The sequence below is a fragment of the Dipodomys merriami genome, unplaced genomic scaffold (assembly GCF_024711535.1).
Source record: "Dipodomys merriami isolate MVZ:Mamm:240054 unplaced genomic scaffold, mDipMer1.0.p SCAF_3, whole genome shotgun sequence".
Taxonomy (NCBI): Eukaryota; Metazoa; Chordata; class Mammalia; order Rodentia; family Heteromyidae; genus Dipodomys; species Dipodomys merriami.
Genome location: NW_027204492.1, coordinates 14,046,522 through 14,072,246, shown reverse-complemented (window position 1 = coordinate 14,072,246; position 25,725 = coordinate 14,046,522). Strand labels below are relative to the sequence as shown.

General features: G+C 38.2%; 1 protein-coding gene across 6 annotated transcripts in view; it reads left to right on the top strand.

The window, feature by feature from the left end:
* The window catches only part of Fhl1 (four and a half LIM domains 1), a 58,692-nt gene that overhangs the window by 25,634 nt on the left and 7,333 nt on the right, over nt 1-25,725 (top strand). For 2 of the 6 annotated variants that reach the window (XM_070039661.1, XM_070039660.1), the window contains exon 1: nt 18,432-18,538. The exons of 2 other annotated variants lie outside the window; for them this stretch is intronic. In XM_070039661.1, coding sequence (XP_069895762.1) covers nt 18,517-18,538 — 22 coding nt within the window. In that variant the 5' untranslated portion in view covers nt 18,432-18,516. Of the gene's footprint in view, nt 1-18,430; nt 18,539-25,140; nt 25,290-25,725 lie in introns of those variants that run through there. 2 more of the 6 variants (XM_070039662.1, XM_070039659.1) reach the window with 2 other exon arrangements.

The following is a 25,725-nucleotide window of genomic DNA, read 5'->3' as shown; positions in this document are numbered from 1 at the left end:
GAGCTTGAGCCCCAGGACCAGCAAAAGTAAAGAATCTTCAAAGTACATTTTTAAACTGCTGTGTCTGTAAAACAAAACTGTGTGCTAATATGACTACCTTGAAACAGATCTATACTTACTTAGCTAGCTGATGAATAATTTGGTACAAAGCCTTTTGTAACATTGCTTGGCACTATATGGCAAAAGTCACAGATTAGTACCCTTGAACCCAGTAATCCTTTACTGAGAAGTAGGAGACCAAGGTAGTGTTCTAACAAAGAAACTGTTTCAAGAAAAGATGAAAATGTTCCATATTACAAATTTCATGTTATTTTTGAAGAATAAAATTAGAATGCATTTAAATGTACATTAGAAAATTTGCTCATTTATTCTACAAATATTTTTGGCTAAATAAATTGTGATAAACTCTGCAGTGGAATTCCATGAATCAGTTAAAAAGCCTCATTTTTATGCTTATATAGCAATGTAATAGCATTTGTGTAACATAGGCTTACTAAAGTACAGGAGACAAAATTGTATATATGTTATTACTATAAACATGTAAAGCAGTTTGCACATATAGATAAGTACTGGAAGGCACATGGAAAAATAAAAAGTATTATTATATTTGAGACTTTTAATCATGTTCTATGTTTTCCCATAAGTTTGTGCTCACTTAAAGATAGAGAATATTCTGCATTTACCTAATTAACTTCATATCACAAGGATATCCCTATTGATGACACACCCAGTAGGTAAATCCATGAAACATGATGAGAACTCCTGCCTAGGCCAAAACATGGATATAATAGTACAGTACCTTTCTTGTTTCTTTTGTTCAGTTGTCCCAGTACTCCATCTCACTTTCTTCTTCTGCTTTTGTGGTTGGAAGTGAAACATACTGGTTTCCCACATGACAAAACACAGATAATTGTTTCAGAGCTTTTAATTGATGTGTAGCTGTGCTAGGCAGAGAATGAATCTTCCTATCTATAGGTTCAGTGCATACTCAAGTAGAATCTTGGTTCTTATCTTCTCATTTCCTTTTGGTCAATCCCAGAATTGACTTCAATGTGATGAGCTTTCTCACAGCAGCCCCCTCCCTTGCAGCTGCAATCCTTTTTGCAGATGTACTTGTTTCCCTGCTGTAAGTGTACTTTTCTTTAATTAGGTCAGTTACTTCATGTCTGTTTTTCTTTTTTGACATACTTTCCTCTGGCTTTGGCACCACATATTTTCCCCATATGTCATTGCCTCTAGAGGTGCATGTTGCAATCATTTTTCAAGGGTAACAGAGAGCACATTGCTAAGGGGGAGGGAGTGTAACTTTTGATTCTTTTGCTTGCCCTTTGCTTGAATGGGAATTCATATTTCATTTGGGCCTAGTTCTGTTTGGTTTTGGTCTTCAGAGTCAAAGTTATGTTTGGACTGAAAGAATCTTAAATAAAAATAATGGTAAGTCAGAGATATGTCTGGCAAAGGTGCAACACATTTGTTAAGGTTATTGGTTTATTTATCTCCCTTGTTTCTATGGCTACCAAATTCTGGGTCTGGGAGTTAATTTTGACCTCTTATACCATCTCCTAACCTTTCCCACTTTTCTGATTTAGAAGGAATTTATTTTTAGTCGAAGAGAGAAATGCCTCACTTACCAAAGGATTCCTAACCAGACTTCTTAAGAAGTAGGTAACCCAAAAGTTTTTGATTCTTACATAGTCTTCTATCAGAGGACAGAAAAGAAGACTAAGAGCACATACTTCTATGCAGCACCTCTGATATCCTAAAGGAATAATTCTTTTCAGTGAAATGAAAGTTTAGTCGATGTGAATGAACTGTATGTGAAAACTTCTTGTAAGAGCAGCTCTGCTAAGGATATTAAATCAGTGGAACATTGGACATAATACTTGCTACTTTAAAAGACCACCGGTTATCCATCACAGGATTTATCAATCTCATGTATCAAATGAGTAAAGAGTTTTTAGGTTTTAAAGACTATTTATTACAGGATTATAAATATACATACGTATTTCTCAGTTTAAATCCACTAAACTGTGCCATGGAAGTCTACAAGAAAGGTTGTATTTGACCTGGATTTCATGGAATTCACATTTGAACACTGAAATTCAAATCTAGTGGTTTTTTGGGGGGGAGGGTCTGGTCGTGGGGCCTGAACTCTGGGCCTGGGCATTGTCCCTCAGCTCTTCAGCTCAAGGCTAGCGCTCTACCACTTGAGCCACAGCACCACTTCCAGCCTTTTTCTTTTTGCTTATGTGGTGCTGAGGAATCGAACCTAGGGCCTCATGCATGTAAGACAAGCACTCTGCCACTGAGCCACCTTCCCAGCCCCTAGTGTTTTTATATATACCCAACTTACATAAAGTAAAGAAGACACAGATATCTGGCCTCTAAGTAAGCTAGAGTCAAACCATGTTGGACTTCAGTTGGTTTAAATGAACGTATAGCAAGCACTTTTTCATCTCTTCCATATAGCCCCTTGAGACTTACAAAGATATTCTAGTTTTAGGAAATTTAATAATTTTCCAAAGTAAAGTCAGAATGCTTGATTAAGCTTCCTGCATACTGTATTAGTTTACTCATGGGTAATTTATCTTATCTGCAAGTCCTTTCACCTTCTCTAGGAAAGTCCTTGCATATATAAATTTTTCCTAACAGAGAACAAGGAATCAAATTATAGTAAGGTTTGCACAAAGACTGTGGCAAGGGAAGCAACCTGTGTCCTTCAGTCCTAACTCTCCAAACATAAAAGTATTAAGAGTCTAAGATAGGTCATCGAGTTCACTTCAGCTCCAGTAGGAGCTTGTGGAGCTGATCAGTTTACTAAGGTTTTGAACCCTATGGAAGCTCAATTGATGTAGAAATTGTTTTAAGATTATGTGCATCATTATTTCTTCTATTGATAGGACAAAGATTGGAGAAGCCAACAGTTGATCACTTGTCAAAGAGATCGGTACTTTGGAGATGAATATTGGATGACCTTCATATCTGGGTTTGAAACCTTGAGTCACATGTAACTATGAACTTCAAAAATGTATTAAAGTCATAGATAAATCTTGGAAATTTTTTCATGGTCAGGATGGGAACATAGCTCAGGTCAAACGCTTAATAGGAGTCACAAGGTTAAGAACTGAAGCCATCAATAATGCTGATAATGAATAGCATTCTTACTATAATAATTGTCATTGTCATCTTCATTATCACATCAGTCTTATGTCACATACTGAAAGCCCAGTGTGGCGAAATGTGCTGACAACTGATATAAATTATTTATGTCATTATTTCTTTTTTTTTTTTGTCTTTTCTTTTTTGGTACTGGGGATCGAACCCAGGACGTTGCACTTGCTAGGCAAGCGCTTTGCCACTGAGCTACATCCCAGCCCATGTCATTATTTCTTACAGTGTTAATATTTTCAGTTTGGTTTAAACAGCACTAATTATTAGATCAATTTAAGTAAATGAGTAGTGTTTTCAACTTTATAGTTCATAAAATTTTAGAATTCATACAAGAGTTTCAAATTGGATTTTTGAAATGTATTTTTATGAAAATGACAGACCCACTCAGTTATGTTTTAGAGTAAATGTTAGCATCCCAGAGGACACCTACTAATTGACTTTAAAATAAGTAGAGGTTACTAATGTCAGCTTAAAATAAAATTTTGAATAGCACTTATCAGTCATCCATCAAAGTCAGGGTAATATTTCTGTTGGAAGACTGAAGACAAAAGGTCTACATCAGGGCCATTACACTAAAGCCATGGGTGTTAAGGCATCGGACTGTAAAAGCTGAAGTTACATTTGGGTTTCTAGTTACCATGAGCACTTATCCATCTGTTATATTTAGATTTTTCTACTACCTTTAGGAATCTGGAAACAGATGAGTATATGCTTTAAACTTGAAACGGCCATAAAAGGGAAGAGATGATTAAGAAGCTGGAGGCTAGCTGTGGTGTCATCCCTCAGATGGGGCTGTGCGAATGGATTAGGGAACTTGATTGAACCAGACTGCTCAAGCAAGTAAAAAAACACATGTGTGCAATTTTGTAGTTCATTATAAGAGTTTTAGGGAATCTCTGATTATGCCTGAAAAACCTTCAAATAGATTTTGCAAATTTCTTCCATTTGGGGGCTTTTGTACTCACTTTGGTTCCTTCATTCCAGAATGTACTAGATTCTATGCCTGTGATTTTAAATGCTTTCAGGACACCAGTGCCTGCTTGCATGTAGTTGCGGTTGATTTTTTCCGACTCTTCCTTATTTATATTTTCCTTCCCTCTACCTTTTTATTATGAAAAAATTAAAAAAATTAAAGTTGGAATAATTTTTGCAGTGAATGTATACCATCATCTGTATAGTTAACAATGTTTTCTGTTTGTTATTTTTTAAAATCACAGACCTTTCCATCCCTCTATCCATCCACCAATCTATCTTATTTTGGAATGCATTTCAAAGTGAATGTAGTGGATTTCTTCACCAGTGAAACTTCATCACTCAAAGTCTAGCCTTTGAATATGATACTAATGTGCCTCAGTTGGCAGAATGTGTTGTGAAAGACATAAAATAAATTCTCCAGTTTTGCTGGGAAAACATTAGTGTTTTTTTAAATGAATTCCCACATGGAGTTGGAAAAAAATAGACAAACATTTTTGCATGTGTGACTCAACATTGTTGTCCTCTACTAAGATAGGGTATACTTGTCAATTTTATTTTCATCATAGGCAGAAACCAAATAAATTCTAATTTTTATAGAGATGAAGGATCATCTTTAAGAGTTATTCACATCAAATGTTGGTTCTTCACACAAAATCGATTGCATTTGGAGTGTAGTAGAGCAGTTAACTAATGACTAAATGAATCTGCACTGGCTCCAATCCCAACTTTGGTGTCAGGGTGTTAAGCACAAATTATTAAAATAACTCTAGTTACAAATCAAATAGAGAATGTGGGGATGGATGAAAGGCTTCACTGGGTGGCTTTTGCCTCTATTTATGTGGAAAGCGCTTTCCCTATGTTCTTGCAAAACTGTGTTGTTGTTTGCTTTAGTATGTGTCCAAACACTTTCCCTTGTCCAGGACGTTGGCTGCGCATATTTCCTTCTGGAAGTCTTCACTAGCACTCTTGAGTTAGCTGGCATGAGATCCCTTAACATTTCCAAGCAGTTTTTCTCACTCGCTATAGGGGCTAATCCTCTATTTTCCACTTAAGTTTCAGCTGCTGTAGCTTGGACAGAAACAGATTTCTGCTATGGTGTCCATTTCTGGATGTTCCAAAAAACTATGTGTAAGGCTGAGAAGGACAGAGATCTTTGGAGCAAGGATTACGTGGGATACATAGGTAGAGATACATATGGAGTTATAAAAACCTTACCAAACCCTTTAAACACATGAGCCTTTAAAACCCATAAAGCTCCCTGGCATGGTTGAATAACATGCACTTTGGTCTTGGAAGAGGCTATTAAGTTGTGAAGTTTTTGATTCCCCTACTATTGGCTTGCTGTTTGATCTTAGAATGTGACTTACTTCTCTGGTGATTGTTTCATAATAGTCCATAATAAAACAGATTTACTGTATATAGTGTAGGAGTTGAGTATAAAACAATAGTTTTTGTTAAGGGTCCAGTTTATGAATTATTTCATTGAAATTTACATTTGAACATTAAGCTTACAGATCAGATTTAATTTTATTCATGAAGTTTTTGGTGTATGAATACTTCATATTTTGCAATTAATATATATATATATATATATATATATCATACAACCATTAATTAAATGATTTTTCCACAAAGCAGTTCTTGAGAAGATTAGTTTTCTCAACAGTAAAACCTATGTTGAAAATATAAAATGCATTATACTGCATACTTATGGCTGGCAGGAAGATGGAAGATTTTCTAGATTTATGCTTAGGACAGGTGATAGTACTTGAGTTTCTATTCTTAGTTTGACCTCACCACCTTTTCTTAAGGTAAGACACTTAATCTTTTAATGTTTCAGTTTATCCACTCATAACACCTGTAATGTTATTTCATGAAGACAATATGTGGCTTACATTTGACAGCAATTGAGGATTTGATATTGAAGGTGGAGTGGAAGTTCAAATTGCTAGGTAGAGAGTATTTGTATGCTAAATGATAATCCAGACAAATTACTAATAACTACATTTAGAAAGTTACCACTCTGGAGGGAATTGATATTTGATATTGTTGTCCTGTGTGTTCTAAGTTACCATCATAACAGTAGGAAAATAAATCCCATCCTGGCTGTGTTACAAAGGGATTAACTCACTCCTTCAAGTGGTTACTAAAGCTCCAGGCTTTTAAACAACGAAAGGCAAAAGTGTTCTTTATATTCTTTACTTTTTTCCAGATGAAAGCCTTATACCTAATCTTGGATTAATTTTTCTTTTGTTTAGGGCTTTTTAAGTTAATTTCTTTGTAAAGAATAAAGGATAAGCCATGTCAGTTAACGCAGCCAAAAATACCCTATACAAATATGTACATGGGCATGCTTTTGATTTTCAGATCAAAGCCAAAGCACAAGATTATGTGAGCTTGCTTATTATACATTTGTTCCCAGCTACTTATGCCTTTGTAAAGAACTGGACATTAACTAAATAAGGAGGATTAAATACTTCTACTCTTAAGAAAATGAAAATAGCCATATTACCATTTTGTAAATTTTTCATCTGCAGAGTCTGGGCTAACATGAAAGAGAGAATTTCAAAAGATTGTTAGTCTCTTCACAACGATCTGCCTCTAGGTTTTATGGCATATGATAAATGTGTGCGTGCTTGTTGTGAAAGTTGTGTGGGTCATGTGGAAAATTAGGTCCATCAAAAACAATTAGAGGACTGCCTGCTTTACATATATATATTTGTTAGATATGATATTTAGATATATACTATTTTGTTCCTAAACAATTTTATGGGTAAACAGGACAGCTATCTCCATTTCATAAATGAAAAAATTAATTTGGCTAGTAGGTACTCAGTAGACATAGATTACATCTGGGCTTTTTATTCCAAGTATACTGTTCTTTGCTTGAGTTGCACACATTAAAGTCAACAAACCATACACTGTTATTGTTAATGAGAGATTAAAATTATAATTTTATACTATCTGTTTAATTTTACTGTTAACTTTCAGTTGTTTTTGACCTTGCTATATACTCTTGGTTTGCCATTTTGCAGTGCCATAACACCATAGCTAGAAATCCTTGTTTTAGTATCTATTAAAAATAGCCATCATATATATTTTAAAAATTATTTGTATATATTAAATGTAATTTAATATTAATCCTGAAATTCAGAGTTATTTTTTATTTTTTGATCATTTTGAAAGTAGTAGTACAAAGAGGTTTCAATTCAACATGTCAGTTTGTGAGTACAGTACATCATGATCAGTGTTACCCTTCAGAGCTAATTTTTCAAAATGTCCACTATGAGATTAGAATTATACTGCTGGTGACATTTCCTTTCCTTCTTTGTAGAAACAGGCATAGTCTAAGTAAATCAGTGACAGATACTCATAGACTATGGGTCAGTTGGCTTCAGTTAGATATGTGACCTTTCAAAAGCTAAGTGCCTGTTTCAGAAAAGATTGATTTTTGACCCTGTAGACATCAAGCTGTTCTTCTGCTTTATAAAGGTCCTATTTGGGAAGAAATTTCAGAGTGAATTGAAAATTGATGTAGATATAGTTGAAAAGTCCCTAGTACACTTACATAAGGAACGAGGATATTGTTTTGTTTTCCCAGCATGCAGTTTTAAGGTCAGATCTATGACTCAGAGCTGTGCACTTCCTTGGTGGTATGCATCAATGACAGGCTGCCAGTGTAAGCATCCAGAAGGGCTTGTGCCCAGCTCAGGTTGCTCCATTATAATCCCCAACTGAGCAGCCACCTTTCCTTTTTTTAAAATAGATGAAGACAACGTGAACATTTGAAAATCAAGTACCAGATGTACTTTATAGCCTTCAGTCAAAAGACTTGATGAACATTATGACAGCTCCTTAATCTTGAGATGTACATCCTCCACCACCACTAAACCTATCATGGTGTGACGTGGTGTGAGCATCCATTTGTGTACATTGCTGATACAAGCTTTCTCCAAAGTTTGTAATCTCATTGGTGTAAGGCATTGTGATTTGGAGCAAAGAGCAGTAGACATTGAATGAAAAGGCACTTTGTCTTGGGGCAATTTATTAGCTAAAGGTGTTCTTAGCATAGTTGGCATGGAATTTCCAGATGACATCTGAGAACAAAAATAATCTGCCATTTCGATAAGCTTTGGTGGTTGCTGCCTGATCCCCTTGAGATTTTTGTCATCCTTTTCCTTTCCATTCATGTTCTTTATGAATCAAAACTCCCATTTACTTCAAACATGTAGGATAATTAGTGGATTTCTTGTTTTCACTGAAGAAATAATTCCATTCTAAAATATTTTGCATATTGTCACTGATAATGCCAGAAGACTTCATGCCCTTTGGCTGTCTTTACTAGCACCCATGATCAAGTGATCTTTTAATTTTATTATAGGGGAATACTGTTAACACAAATGATGCCCTGATTGATAGAAGTTGAGGTAAAATCACTAAAGAATTTTAGTTGATTCAGGATATGTTGAAGATGATTAAGACATTATGGCTGCAGGTCTTATCCAAGTCTTGCCATACGGGCTTGCAAAGGATCTTCAGAAAGTCTCATAGACCAATTTACCCTTCTTCCCAGCAGATCCCAGAATTAATCCCTGCCCCTTCCTGGTACTGATTCTGAGGCTGATCAGATGCCCTTGTTTTCTTCCTTGGGTTCTCCTGTAATGGACACAGTTGAGTCACAGTTTAAAAAGCTCTTCTTTGATAAGAAGGGATTAACTTTTGGGGATCTATAGTGACATCTGTGGCCTGACAATATTGTGCCTCCCATTGGCACTAATTTTTCATAGGTTCTAGGTCATTGTGGGTTTCTCTCCAGCAGTACAAATGATATCATAGCATCTGGTCTGTGCAAAGGTTGGCTAAATAACATCTTCTCCTAGTTTTCCTAATTTCAGAGTGCTTGATGCTGAATTCATCTTGATGTGGGCATGGTGTATTGACCATCATGTACCTTTGGTTGAGAATGGGGCAGATAGAGCCCGGGAAGGAAAGCTCATGAGACTTATCTCCAATTAACTACCAAAAAGCTGAAAGTAGAGATCTAGCTCAAGCTGTAGAGTACTAACCTTGAGCACAAAAGTTTTGAGACAGTGCCCAGGGCCTGAGTTCAAGCCCCAGGACTAGCACACATAAAAAAGTAGAAAAGAATGGGGTAGATAATACATATTTCTGACACCTAAGAGATCTTAGGCCTTGCTGTTGTATTTATTCAAGCCACATCTCATCATAAGCAACCTTATATTTTTGTACTAATTGTTGAGTTTATCCTAAATGTGACCTAACAAGATAGATCCATGATTTAGTAGTCATTTACAACTAAATAGCATAATAGAAATGTAATCTCCATTCTGTCTGGAGCTGCATAATGGATATAGGTAGCCTCTTTTCTTTCTTTCTTCCTTCTTTCCTTCCTTCCTTCCTTCCTTCCTTCCTTCCTTCCTTCCTTCCTTCCTTCCTTCCTTCCTTCCTTCCTTCCTTCCTTCCTTCTTTCTTTCTTTCTTTCTTTCTTTCTTTCTTTCTTTCTTTCTTTCTTTCTTTCTTTTTTCTTTCTTTTTCTCTTTCTTTCCCTCCTCCTCCTCTTCCCCCTCCTCCCCCTCCCCCTCCCCCTCCCCCTCCCCCTCCTCTCCCTCCTCTTCCTCCTCCTCCTCTTCCTTCTTAGTTGGTCATAGAGTTTGAACTCTGAGCCTGAGCACTGTCCCTGAGCTCTTTAGGTCAAGGCTAGGATTCTACCACTTGAACCACAGCACCACTTCCAATTTTCTGGTGGTTTATTGGAGGTTAGAGTCTCATGGACTTTCCTGCCTGGGCTGGCTTTGAACTGCGATCCCCAGATCTCAGCTAGGATTACAGGTGTGAGCTACCAGTGCCTGCCCTAGGTAGACTCTTTTTATTGTTATTCTTGAGAGGCCAACTGAATCTATGAGATGTAAAACCAAGGTGACCTGCCTTATTCATTAGTACTCATAAAGGCAAACATTATTTGTTTTGTTAGCAAGTCCATTAAAGTGGCCAAAAAGGCTAATCATCTCCTGGTCCATTGGGAGGAGGTAGGGAAGACACCAACCCCAGAATTGGGCAGGTGACCTAGACTTATTGGACTTCCCTCTCAAGTATCAAAAGAGCTATGACTGTCCCTCTGTCTTCATCCTTTGTTCATTCCTCTCTCCTCTTTTTTTTTTTTTTTTTGAGTCAGGGTCTCATTATGTAATGAAGTCCATAGCTTGAATTACAATCTCATAAACTTTTCTTGCTCATGTTTGGATATTCATCTTTCCATACTGGGCTTTCCTACTGCAAAAGGACATTTCTTAGAGTCTCCAAGTCTTTTGAGATTTGCTCTGTAGTGATCCAGTCATTTTTAGGCCCATGGTCTTTATAGCTGGGCTATTTTCATTTTTTTGGTCGGTTGTGGGGCCTGAACTCTGGGCCTGGGCACTGTCCTTCAGCTCTTCAGCTCAAAGCAGGCACTCTACCAATTGAGTCACAGAGCCACTTCTGGCTTTTTTTTTGCTTATGTGGTACTGAGGAATTGAACCCAGAGCCTCATGCATGCAAGGCAAGCACTCTACCACTGAGCCACCTTCCAAATCTCTGGGCTATTTCCATTTTAGAGTTGAGCAAGTTGAGTTGCAGAGAAGTGGGCTAAAGTTTGCCTGGGTCATCCAAGCGGGAAGCATTGAAGGCAGAATTCCAATCTAGATGTTCTGGCTCCAGAATCCATGCTATTAGCCACTATACTATATTCTTCTGAAATTTTATAAAAATATGTAATCACATTAAACTCAGGGACTTCCCATATCATTTCTCTTACAACTAGCAATGTTAATTGTTCAGCCAGTTTCATATGCAGTTATGCCTTGAATTTAAGTGAAGCATTTGAAAGTTATTGGGCCACTTAAACCACTTTATGTGAAGTTTGTAAATGCAGTTGGAAAAATCAGTTGTTATTGTTTGTTTCATTTTCTCTACCTGGGACGATCTCATGTTATTTACACTTAGGCACATGCTTCACCTATTCTCTTTGATTATCACACTGCTTGAAAAAGAACGCAAATGGTTGAGATTGAAGTAAATATGATGTAATCTTACCCAGTACATACCCATTAGTGATGTTTGCTACTATTCTACATAAAGTTGTAGATTTGGGGGGGGGGTGGTAGTCTGTGAATTGAACCCAGAACCTTGCATATACTAGGCATATGCTCTACCATGGAGTTATAACCACATTCATAAGACCTTCCCTTTTTCCTGGCCCATTTGCTAGATTTTGTGTTTCTGACATGTACTTGGTACCTGGAATAATGAATGATTTGTAATGAACATAAGTTTGCTGGTCACTGTTTTGGAGGCTGGGAAGTTCAATTTTGAAGGTGCAGGCTTCTGGTAAGGGCTTTCTCGGTGTGTTATAACATGGTGGAAATGAGGAAGGAGGAAAAAACTGGGCAAGGGAGGTTGAGAGTGGGGGAGGGAGGGAGGGGCAGAGAGAGAGAGAGGAGAAGAGAACCCACTCCTGAGATGTTGAGCCCATTGCCTCCATAATGGCATTAGTCCATTTCTGAGAACTGAGTCTTCATAATGTAAACACCTGTCACTCTCGTTCCTTGTCAGCTGATTTGGGTAGACTTTCTGTTCCTAATTCAACGTAATCCATATCTCTTTCATTGCTATGCCAACTACGACTTCGAACTTATCTCATTTAGTGTTTTATGGTCTCTTTGAGTAGATTGTTGCTGGAGTATGAGAGAATCTAGTGTTTCATCTCAGCTCACATAACTGTCCCTTCGTTTCTGGGTTTGTAACCCATATTAGCCTTTGAATGCTATGGAATTTCAAGGGACCATGACCATCATCAACCAGCAACCTTATTTTCATGTTTTGCATTTTCATGAGCAAAGACTTTGTACTGAAGCAAGTTGCTAATATAAAGTCCAGCACCTTGATCAAGTTTGCAGCCACCCAGGTTCTAGACCTGGAGCTACTTTTAACTCAGGTTAGCAAGTTATCTCCCAGTCATGGAACCATAACCTTCCCATGTTGTAAATTGAGACAATTGGACTAGATCACATTGAAGATGAATCATAATTAGGTTGGAGGCAACAGAACTGGACTACTTCATCTACAAGTCCTCCCTGCATTGCTAACTTTTGGAGGAACCTACACACTATATCAGCAAGTATAGACTGACTAACAGGGAAGATAAGCTACTACTTGTGGCAGTAATCTATTGGTAGACCAACACGATCACTCTGGTCCTCCTGCTGAGGTTTTGCAAAATAATATATGTACTGACACAACAAATAGTTCTTTCGATAGCAAGTTGTTTTTGTTTGCTCTTTGATCACAAGTCATTGTGGGCTATCAACCTCGTGAGTCCTGCCTAGAAGCACACCTGTCTGGATGGAGACATTTCAGGGGCAGACAAATAAGGGCTCTGAAAGATGGCAGCCAAGTAAGCTTTCACCTTTGGTACTTTTTCAGTTTTCCAGAAATCCAGATTGACCCTGAGACAAAATTAGTCAACTCCAATGCCTAATAAAATATGGGCTTCCTGAGTAACATGCAGCTCACTTCTTGTTCTCTATCCGATAATCATGCGCACATTCCCACTTCTGTGTGCCATTTTGAATGCAGATAATCTCCTGAGCGCACCCCACATAACCACTTGAGTATTTTTTTTCAAACTTACCCTTGAATTCTAGGGCTATTCTCTGTGTGGGGGGTTGAAAAGATCAATATACAATAAGGCGGCATGTTCATTCTAGTCCTCTGATAAATAAATATGTGTGTTACTAACCTTAATATTCCACACCAGGAAGCAGGGCTCATGAAATATTATGGTCTCTTTCTAATCAAGGAGGCTAATCATAGTTATTGGTATTATTAAAGGTATGGATAGAAGCTTGTTTGACTTAATTCTTCTTTCCTATCAGGGATATTAATCAGCTTGGTAACTTATAGGATAGGACTATGGAATGTTTAGCCCTCTAGCATCTATCAGAAGCTTGAAATGTTCGTAACAGGTGGACTTGGTGGATGCCAGGAGTTAGCATGATTGAAAGGGTGTTTTGAATCATGGCACATGGCAACATGAAAATAAAACAGATATATCACAAGTGGGTGGTAGAAATAGCCTGGAAGAGAATTTTAACACCTAAAATATGACAAAGATTTATCCTTACCAATAGCTTCTCAGTTTCATGAAGCATTCATCTTCCCTTTGATCTGAGACTCTATATTTGTGCTATTTATTTCCTTCTGAGATTCTTTCTGGTTTCTATTCTTCTGTTTCACTTAAAAAAATCCAAGACAATCATACTTGAAAGTTATTTGTCCAATGTTGTCCTGGTAACTATTTCTATTTAGAGGCCCATAAAAATATCTATAGGCTGTATTTGGGAGAGTTGTGTCTTGGTGAGGGTCATCCTGTGGGGACAGGAGACATTTAGTACTTTTACTAATCATGGGATGACATTTCCAGAAATCAGATGACAGAGCCCATGGCACCAGTTTTAGTTCTTAATCCCTGAGTGTATATTGTAAGGAAACCTTCTAAACCCTCCACGGTTGTGGAAGGAACAGGTCTTCAGTGGAGTTGTTTAGCATTTTCACGGTGTCATGATGTTAAAAGAGTCTTTGATTTCATATGTCTGATCTCATTTGTTAATAGGTCTTCTTTTCATAGTCAACTTTGCTTTTGCTCTGAGATTTGGAGATCCTTTGAGGAAGGCAAGATTTTATTTAGATCTTGTATCACAAAATCACCCTTCATATGGTTCTGAGGTGTTCTTTCATTTTGTTCTTTGATGGGTATGTTGGGAATTGTGACATTTAAGCAGTGACTTTGCAAAGTTGGACTTGTTAATGGGGAAAAGTACTCTTCCCACCTTAAAGATTGACAGGAACATGAGATGGCTGAAGCTGCTCTGGGCTTGTTCTGGCAAGAGTACATAGGACAAGAAATACTCTGGAGAGTTCAACATTGAATCACATCATATCATAGTACATGACTAGATGCCTTAATCTTGCAATTGGACTCTCTCAGGAGAAATTGTTGACAGACTAGTGGCCAGACAAAATTATATTGAGGAAAACAAACTTGTATTATTTGATACAAAATTGGTGAGGGGAAAATACCAATGTTAAAAAAAATGAAGATGAAATCACTAGTAAATACTCAAAGACTACATTCCAGGTTATTACCAACCTCTTGTTTCTAGTGATAACTAATGGCTAGTAATTAACTGCAAAAGTTTTCAACTGTTTGCAAATTTCTTCAGTAAAATGAAAATATAGTGAAGGAGAAACATGAGCACAAGTCATGCTGTAAAGAACTCCTGAGATGTGCATGGGCCAAGTGGGTCACCGAATTTGCTGTGTTTGACCCTTGGGTTGCACCACTTGGAACCTGAAACACCCAATGGTGTTTCAGAGGTTGAGTCCAGGATTAAGTTGCACTGTGAGAATCTCCACAAATGGTATTCCATCATAAACTTATTCTCTCGGCCTAAGTGACAACTGAATCCCATTAGAGGAGCTTTACTATTGACATCTCTGAAGAACCTCATTTGTAATTACCAAAAATAAATTGCCATTATTTCTCACATTCCCCATTGTTTCCGGCTATCCCAGAATCTCCACCTCAGAGGGCTTGTTGGCTACATTCCCTCCTTTGTGTCTGCTCAGTTTTCTCAGTCCTGTCACTTCGTGTCCCTTCTATCTAGAGTTTCATTTCCATGATCATTGCCATTACCTCTCATTTATCCAGCCCTTTTTTATGACTCATCTGAACAAATGCCATACCCCCCCAGGCTACTTCTTGCCTTGTAGAATTTTCTTCTGCTATCTGCCTTTCTTACCACTGCTTGTATTGCTCATCTCACGCTTCTCTTGCACTGATAGCAAGAAGGCTCTCTGCTCTTGCTTTCCTCCCTCTCTAGCTTTGAGTCTCACCATTTCCTTGTCACTACACTGCTCAATCTCATCACTCCCAGGCTGCATTGTGCTTCTCCAGTCGGCCTTCTTTCCTTCTCATACTGTTGTCAATGTGCCATATTTTTCTTAGAATGAGTCCTCCCCATTCTTTATATACTCCATTCTTCAGGGATCATCCACATGCCATGACATCCATAAATCTCGTTTCTGATCTCCAAAGTTGATATGCTATCTGACAATGATAAATCATGCAATACTTTATATTTTTTCCTGTCATACCACACTCTGCTTTGCACTGCATTTACTTATAAATTTATTTTTGGTACACTTGATGGTAAAGGTGGAATTTTAATTTTTCATACCCAGAAAAATATCTTACACCACACAGTAGGACATGTCTTCAAAAACCGTTTGTTATAGATGATAAGTGAATGGATGGAGTAGCATCTACAGGTAGATCCCAAGGAGAATGGATGTTTAGATAAACTGTGGCACAAGTGTTTCCCACAGGATCCCATTAGATTGGGGCTAAGGGGCCTTTAATTACCTACTAGCCCTCACTGAAAAATCTTGGTTTTGCTAGCACAGTATAGATACTAAGTGGAATTGTTCGTTAAATACCAGCCAGCTCCACCAACAGTGTATAAAGGTACTGTGTAAACACTACAGTGATTATAAAGGATATTATTAAACATCATGCTGTTAATGTGTAACAAGATCAACTCTGGTACCAACAAAGCCAGTGACTGATTACATATCTGCTAAATAACCATTAAGGTGTCTGCTGCATTGACCCAAGACAGGACAAATTATTCTTGTTGAGAAATTGTTTTGCACAAGGCAAAAGGCCTTTGTCATTTGTTTTTGTGAAACATCTAGTTTTGTGAGTTGTGCAGTGGAGATGAATGTTTGATCAGGCAATGGTTATGCCTTATGAAGTTTACAGGAAGGCCATGTTACCTGGTTTGGTGTGAGTTACAGCTAGATTAAATGTAGTTCTGTGGCTCGGCTCCCAGCTGAGCCATTACCAGTGGGTACTTCATTAGTGGTCAGAAAGCCATTCCCTTGTCTTTGTATATTTTCTCCAGAAAAATTGATTTAAGCTTATTTGCCAATTTCTTAAGGCTGTATATCTGTCCATAGTATGTGATTTCTTTGCAAAATGATTTGCCACCTAAAGGAATGGCTTTGCTTACTACAAGACTCCATCCTGATGTTTAGGTTGAAACTAGAATGAACTCCCTAAAGAAAAGCATTTGGGCCAGGTGCCTGGGGCTCACACCAGTAATCCTATGTACTTAGAAGGCTGAGATTGGAGATCAAGGTTCAAAGTAAGCTTGGGCAGACAAATCCAAGAGTCTTAGCTCTAATTAACCACCAAAAAGCTAGGAGTAGGGGCATGGCTCAAATGAACATTAGAGGCCCTTAGTTCAAGCCCCAGTACTGACTCCAGGAAAAAAATGTGAAGAGCAGTTGGAACTTTAAGAATATGTTCTCACTACTGCAAGAAAGCTGTTTTAAAAGTTTAGGGTGGTGAAGGTTAATCATATAATATGAGCACTTCCCCTAGGTGAAAAGTGTAAATTTATTTTAGGGGTGTGGTGTTATTACAACTGGCCAATTCCTCTGCCATAATTTAGTCAGTTTGGACAAAGATCATCAAGAAAGATATGGGTGGAGAGTGTACAATGCCTCTGTCCTTCCCCAGGTTTAGTTTTTTTTTTTTAACCCTAGCAGGTTATGTATTTGCTTGAAACATCCTAGCTTTTATCTTCTGCCACTTACCACCTAACCAGTCACTTTTCCTTGAAGGCCTAAGGAACATAAGAATCAGGAAACTCATTCACTTATTTATTCATGAAGCACTTAGTATGTTGCTGTAGGAATATGTAGATAAGTAAAGCACTATTCAGTCTGGTAAAGGAGATATGTGATTAAGGTCACTAACAATGTCATACATAACCAGACAAGACAGTAGCTAGAAAGGTTACTGGGCCCCATGTCCTGTGCCAGAGTGAAAGCCAGCTGCCTTCCTTGAAGTTCAGTAGCCAAAGAAAGCCACTTTTAGGATTCTGGGTGGGACTATAGTTTGGACGCTTGATTGACATTTAGGGCATCTTAGAAGTTATTCTTCTGACACATAGTTTGGTTTAGTACCTGCTGAGAACTGGGCTTTGTTCTAGGTCGTGAAGCCATAGCATGAGCTCTACCACCATGGGACAAAGGGGAAAATCAGACAAGTGGGAAAAGGCATTGTCCTGCGTAGTGTGTTAGAAGGAAGGCTGTTATAACTGTGGGAACCACATATTGGCAGGGAGAGTGGAGTGAAGAATATTAAGGCAATTTGAATTGTCAAAGGATGGCCAGTATCTCTGCCATTAATTGAATCCGTCTGGACAAGGGAAAGGCTAGAAACAAATGGGTGGGAGCCCAGCGAGAGTGTCAAAGGAGACTTCACTGACAGCGATTTGGAGCAAAGATTTGAAGGGATTAGAGGAGCAACTGGAAGGGGAGGCCTGTGCCAAAGAGGGTGCAGGGAAAATGGAAGAAGCCAGCGTGGCAGAGTCAGGACAAGGATGGGTCCTAGGGGCACTTGTAGTACTGTAGGCTTTTCCTAGAACCCGTCATGATCAGGCCTGTTTAGCCAAATGTTGACTTGTGGAGCTACCATAATGTATGAGGTTGATGTCTTAATTCATGTTTTCACTTTTATTGCTCCTGGCAGTAAAAACAAATAGTAGATTGAATGGGTAGGACAAAATGTCTTCACTGTGTATATAGCAGGGATATGTGTATGTGTGTCCCCATTCCATTCTGTTCTACCGGATACTGGCAGGGTAAGAGTAGCTAGAATTTCTCCCCATTTCAACTGATCTCTGCTAGATACCAAGGAAGACAAGGAGTTACTATTATGATGCCATTCATCTCTATAGTTGTTGTGGCCAAACCTTTTAAATTACACCAGTAACAAAAATCCATCTATTCCGGTTACTTTTATCATTAACCGCACAAAAATGCATTATTTATAGCACCAAAGACAAGCACTTGAGGCATATAAAGAGGATTAATATGGTTGGCACAGCATTTAAGCTATGTCAGAGCTGAGTCCAAATTTTATTCCGGTAGAGATGACTTTCTATGTGGCCTCTCTGGCTCTGGAGCTAATTTGGATGCTGAGTAGCCCCACAGGTATTTATATGTAGCGTTTGGTATTTTTACTGGGTCCTATTCTTCTCCCTTGGATCACCTAAAATGGTTAAGAATTTTCTAGTGGGATTAAGGTTGTGATCTCAGGGGAGGGGTGAGACATCTGCTCTTGGTTATTTTTGTGAGAGCTGCTTCCCCTTAAATGTATGTTCACAAATGAGCCACAGCCTTATCAGCTGGGGTTGAGGGAAGCCTGGTCTGGGTGCTGCTCTTGAACTTGGTCTCTCAGCCATGGCTTCTCAGAGACACTCAGGTAAGATCTTCATGTTCTTCGTCTTATCTTGAGCACAGTTTTGTTGGGGCAGTAAATCTGTCATTTGTCTAAAAGATAACTTTTTATTAAATAGTTCTACTCCTGTCTAAATGGTAAATAAATCACAGCTTGTCTCTATGTTGTTCTTGCCTTTTCATGCTATTTCAAAGACAAATGACTAGTAGTCTCTTTTTCTGTTTTCTTTTTTGGTCGTGGAGCCTGAACTCTGGGCCTGGGCGCTGTCCTTCAGCTCTTCAGCTCAAGGCTAGCGCTCTACCACTTGGAGCTGTAGCGCCACTTCTGGCTTTTTCTGCTTATATGGTGCTGAGGAATCGAACCCAGGGCCTCATGCATGCAAGGCAAGCACTCGGCCACTAAGCCACCTTCCCAGCCCCTGACTTACCTTTTTAAGTGTATATAAAAATACAACTATATTTTACATCTTCCAGAAGCTCTAGTGAAATAGAAGGTTGTGTGAGGAAAGTTGGGAGCTTGGTTAGGGATTTTTTTCACTTGTAAGTGTCTCTCTTCCTTTCCCTTTCTCTCACATGCACACATCTTGACAATGCTTGAAATGGAATTTAAAGTTTTTGAAGAAGATGAATACGGAGCAGGAAGGAGGAATTTTGTAACTGAGAAAGTCCGTAATAACTACATCTTCCCTTTTTCTGAATGATGTTTTAAATCTTGAATAAATAGCTTTGGATCTTTTGATATGGCAGCTGGTATGGTATTAGTTCTTTTGTGGAAAAGGGTCCTAATTTCTGTTCTAGACCATCATGACTTTGTGTAAGAGTCTTTCTTGTGCTTTTCTTCTAACCTAACATTAAGGAAGCTATTGGCCATATAAAGAACCCCATGGAATAAGGGCTGCAGAAATGGACTGAAGCTCAATTCTCTAAAATCAGCCTGATGCCTCTGTCTCTTCCTAAAGCCAAGAATGTGGCAGTTGCTCTATTGCCCTCCTCCCAAGTAATGGTTCCTTTACTTGGTGCTGATTAAGTAAGGCAGTTGGGCCGAAAACAAGTACTTTGTCCTGACTCCCAACTTTTAGGATAAGGGACAAAATAATGACTTGTGGTAGTTTTGGGAAAATTTATTTTTGAAACCTATATATGCCTGTTTGTATTTCAACAGTGAAAATACTTTCAGAAACTTCTAATATTTTAAGGCATATATGCTGTAGTACAATTCCATATTTTAATTAGCTTGTCTTCTTTGCTTCCAAATGTTCAAAGCTATCTGTTTTTTCTTTCCCACCTTTTAGGAACTGTTTTTAAAACATGGTACCACATGCCTGAGATTGTGGTTATAGACTGACATATACATTCTCTAGATGCAGACGGACTAGTCAGTGGTACCAGTTGTCCTAATGGTCCTTTAATACACATTTATCCCGTGGGCTGGGAAGGTGGCTCAGTGGTAGAGCGCTTGCCTTGCATGCAAGAGGCCCTGGGTTCGATTCCTCAGCACCACATAAGCAAAAAGAAAAAAGCCGGAAGTGGCACTGTGGCTCAAGTGGTAGAGCATTAGCCTTGAGCTGAAGAGCTGAGGGACAGTGCCCAGGCCCAGAGTTCAGACCCCACAACCGGACCCCCCCCAAAAAATACACATTTATCCAGAAAATAACTCCCCATTTCTTTACTAATGAAGTAAAATAATCATACCAGGTGAGAGATGTATCACATATCCAACTATGACTTTTAAATTGCAAAAAATATATAATATGTGTTTATCTCATTCTAGAGGCTGTAACTATCATTAGATTATTAATTATAGTTTCATATAACTTTTAGTGTGCCCGTCCTAGAGCTTGAACTCAGCCTGGGTGCTGTCCTTGAGCTTTTCTGGCCAAGGCTAACACATTACCACTTGAATCTGGCTTTTTGGTGGTTCATTAGAAATAGGAGTCTCACAGAGTTCCCTGCCAATTATGGCTTTGAACTATGATCCTCAGATTTCAGCTTCCTGAGTACCAGTGGCATGAGCCACTGGTGCCTGGCTGTTTATATGATCTTAAAATAAGAAGATGGTATTTTTCGTTGTCTTAGGTTCATTAAGCACAGGAAGCAAAACTAAGTCCTGGTCTCAACCCCCCCCCTCAAAAAAAAGCGAACCTAGGTTTATGAAAGAGAGATGTCTTCACAGAAAGACAGTTCATGTTGTCCTGAAAAAGAGGGCTTCAAATGTGACAAAGGAGAGGCTCAGATTATTGGATCAGAATCCACACACTGAAAGAACATTTCAAGCACACATAAATTGTGTACTTTTGATATTGAATACTTTGAAACATTATTATTTCTTTCATTCTTTGGCTTTTCAAGTAAAGGGCTTGGATGGGATTGGGAGGGAAATAAGATCATTTGCCATACTCTACAATCATTAATCCCTTTCACTAACTCCTGTTCAGGAGGCTACAGATGCCTGCAGGGAGGGAAAAATAAGAAGGTGGGATATGAGGGAAATAAAGCCGATTGACTTCATGAAGAAGCCAGAAATGATAATCAGAAGATTTGGTTGATGGTGAAACTGAACATTTTGTACAGTCAAATAGCTGCCTACTACTTAAACTATGACTGGAGAAAATAAAAAGAAATGCTCCATTGTAGTCTGTCAGGTGTTTCCTTCCCATATGAAAGATGGAACATGCTACATGTAGTATGTATAACTTTAAATATTTCATATTTAGACAGAATGGAAATACTAGAAGAGAATTTGTCCTGATGGAAGTTCAGTGGCATGTAATTTTTCATTTGATAGTCTCTGATAATTTCCTGATAAGAAATATATTCTAAGAGGATATTAGCTTTCTCTCTCTCTCTCTTCCTTTCTTCCTCTCTCCCTCTCTCTCAAAAGGATCTCATGCTTTTTTCTAAATGCAACATTCTAGTGATGTTCCTGATAGCAATGAATCATTGTGTACATGTTTTGTTTCTAAGGACAGAGGTACTGATTTTTTGTGAAATTCTATGGGACACTGCTTTTCATCCCTGATTCATTCCATTGCATAGCAGCTATGGAGATGTTTATTCCTCAGAAACTTATCTGAGGATACCTCCAGGTGCATTACTATGTGAATGACACAAATGTTGTATTTACTGGCTGAGGCTTCTTTCCATTTGTTGAAGTTCTCAGCAAAGAAACATATTCTTTCTTTGGAAGGCAACATTTATATGTGGCGTCATTATCCAACCAATATGTTGGACTTAGGAATTAATAAAAATAAATGGATTTTTTCCATTTGGGTTGCTGTTCATTGCTTACACTGTACATTATAGCACTCAGGGAAAGCATATATTGCCTTAATCATAGTATTCACACTCACCCTAAATATGCTTATTTTGAACCACTTGAGTCTGAGTAGAAAAATGAACATTAGACGGAAAGAAGCACATGAAAAATGTATGTAAAACACTCCCTTAAATACAAACTACATCTTCTCTGAGACATTTAGAGTAAAAAAAGAAGTGTTGAAATGTTATATTACTCCTATGTGTACATGTAAATTTAAATCCCAACCTTTTCTTCATGTACTGAGGACCTTGTTAGCATCTTGGATGTAGAGAAGGATTGTTCTGAGAGAGGAAAGTTGTTAAGACAAGAGTGATGGGGCTGGGAAAGTGGCTCAGTGGTAGAGCGCTTGCCTTGCATGCCTGAGGCCCTGGGTTCGATTCCTTAGCACCACACAAGCAGAAAAGGCTGGAAGTGGCACTGTGGCTCAAGTGGTAGAGCACTAGCCTTGAGCTGAAGAGCTGAGGGACAGCACTCCGGCCCAGAGTTCAGGTCCCACGACCGGACCCAAAAAAAATTAAAAAAAAAAAAAGACCACATGACTGAATTGCAGTAAGGCCTTGAGACTGATTGATGAGGTAAACCCCAATAGCTTGCTGTTTTCATTGAGAATAAGGTTCAACTTTGAACAAAATTGAAAAATAGGAAGTGGCACTGTGGCTCAAGTGGTAAGAGTGCTCGCCTTGAGCTGAAGAGCTGAGGGACAGTGCCCAGGCCCAGAGTTCAAGCCCCACGACCAGACACCCCCTTCCCCCCAAAAAAGACAAGAGTGATGTCTTTTCAAGCAGGAACAGAAGGAAACTCAGACTATCATCTCAAAACAAACACCTAACATTTGATCATCTAGTTAACTAGTTTCACTTTTCTAAATGCATTCTAATTAAGTTTCTAGAATTCCTTATTAAATAGTTATATCAAATATTTTTGTCTTAAAATCAGGAGGCAACTCACGACTTTGGAGTTATAGGTTAGATTTTAGCACTTCAAGGTCATGATTTTTAAAACCAGTTCAAGATATATTGTATTCATAAACGGCTTTGTTAAATAGCAACACTTTTGTACAATTACTTAAAGATAATAAAATATTATTAAAAATAAAATGAAGTCATAACATTTTGTATTGTAACAGGTTAACTGGGCCATGAAAGATACTGAAATCCTGGCAGAAACAAAGTTAATGTTGCACTGAAATGGGCTTGAATAAATGAAATAGAGATAGATCATTTGAATCTGCGTTGAGTGACAATCCACCTTTGCCAGCATTGGTCATTTACTTGGTGAGATTTTAGAGTTGTTAATCCCTTTGTTAGACAAGTGCTAGCAAAATATTTTGGTCTTCTATACACATCACTTGTACTTTATGCAAAGTTTGGAATAGTAAACTCTCATGCCAGTTGGAATGTATTATTCTAACTTTATTCCAGAGTTAAAATACACAGCGTGAAGATTTGAAATAGTCTTTTGCCAAATAATTAAAAAGTGACAAAAATATGCAGTGAGCTAATTCAGTTCTACTTAATTAGATTCCTTGCAAAAATAGTATTAAACTTCATGGTTTGACATAGACACATATTAACAAAGTTTAAGTATTCCTAGCCTGTTTACTTACTAGGCAACAAAGCCTACATTCCTAGAAGTCCCTGTTTTATCTTGATTAATAAGTGTTTCCACACATAAAAGTAGCTTATGTCATCTGTCAAAATCAATTCTAAGACAGGCCTTTTGATATTTATTTCTCCTTCTGTATACAGTCTGGGTTTAAATATACAGTAGTGGGGAATATAAGATGATGATGTATGTGTGTGTGTGTATCTGCAAGGATATTAAATACAGTATATGTATGTATAGATACATATATATTACATATCCTTGCAGAAAAGAAAAAGAGATTGTCTAAGCTAGGACTCAAAAGCATCAAGACACAAGGCTGATACTATTAGCTTGGAGTTCATTCATTTAATGTTCCTTTTGTTTAGCATTTATAGATTTTGTTAAAGCCATAATGCAGTAACATGGAAGTGGCATGTGGTTAAGTGACATTTTCACTTTCAGCATGGCACTTCCTTGTTCATTGGTGATCCAGGACTATGTCACCATCTGATTTGTGGAAACAGACTGAGTCATGTGCTAGAACTGTAGAAGTGAGCATGGTAATAAAAGAACTTGACACTGGTAGGAGTTCTGAAAAAGTCAGTATCATCTTTTAGATGTGGCAAGTAAGATCTCTTTGGTACTATGAACCATAAATCAGTTTTCCTTGTCTTCAAAACCTCTAGGTATCTCTATATTGGATTTGTTGTGATTTCTACCATTTTTTCTTTTGTATGATACTAATGGCTATATTTTAATCATATAGCTGGGCCTGAAAAGTATCAAAGGATAGGAGTCCACTTAGAGTATTTTAACATAGAAATATTTGGAATCTATTTGTGCTTTGATCATCATCAAAAGAGGGATGGTAAAATACTATGTTCAAATTTGTATTCTAAATAAAATAATAAAACTACCGGAGCGAATTTCCAAAATGAGATTTTTTTTTCTTTTCTGAGAGGATAGTGTCCAAAGTGCTAACTCAGCCATGATTACTGGCCCTGCAGGAAGTCCAGGCTGGCTAATCTTACAAATGCTGTTTTTTTTTCTGCCAAATGGCATTTAGGAGCCACTGATAATTTAATTTCCTGGCATTTTTTACTGGATGGAGATTCATGTGGTTTCTCAACTCAACTTATTTCTTTTTCTTAATTCAGTCAGCTCTTAGTAAGAAAACAAACCTTTGTTGAGGGCATAATTTCAGTATGGCAAAGGGAAGACAAATATCTCCTGCGATGTGGGGAAGACTCGTGAGAGAATGAGTGCAGAAGTGATTTTCCACTTGCTGTCCTGACCACAGGTCCTTTGCTTAGATACCTGAAGGCCACAGGCAATTGAACATCTGTTTCAGGTAAACATTGTGTAATTCTAAGACATGAGCCCTGGATTCATTGTGTGTGTCTATTTACTTTCTAACTAAGTAATGTAAGGAAACATCCTGGTGATCTTTTTAGAGAAAAAGTACAAGAACCATTCTCTGGTCTCCCTTAGTCTCTCGACAGTGATGCACCTGTGCCAAGCAACTGTACTGGCACAAGAATGTCACTTATTTGCTTCCTGTGCCAGCTCTCATGAGATCTGGGTGGTGTCAGTGTGAGACAGAAAGCATTGTGTGTGTGTTCTGTGGCCCACTTTCCCTTGTTTGGAGGCTGGCTGCAGAGACTGACACAGGTCTGAGTGAGAGTTCACTAGCCTCAGCCCAGGCGGGTTCCCAGACACAGGGTGTGGTTTCCTTAGCTCATTCTCTGCTATTTGGTTGCCTGTGGCAACAGGATCCAAACAACTTGGACATGTGGTTATATAAAAAAAAAACCTGGGAATGGAACCCAAAGCAGGAGTTTGGGGCTTTTCAGTTGGTGGAAGAGCTGTGGTGAGTCGTGGGCAACTGCTCAATTCGTTTCCCTCATTCTTTTTCTGTAAATTATACTGCAGATGTTTGCTAGCATGATAATCATATGTGTGGATAGTTGGAGTTAAAATAGCCTCCATTCTTGTGTTTCCTACACAAATTAAATAATTGCTATATATTTACTCATGCAAATTTATTTCTGGGTGGGGGGAGAGAAGAAAAATTAGCATGTGTAAGGCCTTGAGAGCTAATAGAAAACTCAGATTTTTTTTGTACCTTCTTAATGACAGGATTCTTTAAAAAATGACTTTGTAAAGGGGCTGCAGAGGACTCTGGATGGCACAGGCTGTTGTCTAGGGGCCATAGCTAGAGAGAGGGGAGGGAGGGAGGAGAGATTAGGAAACGGTCAGATTAACCCTTTGTAAAATCCTTTTTTTTTTTTCAAATTATACTTTAA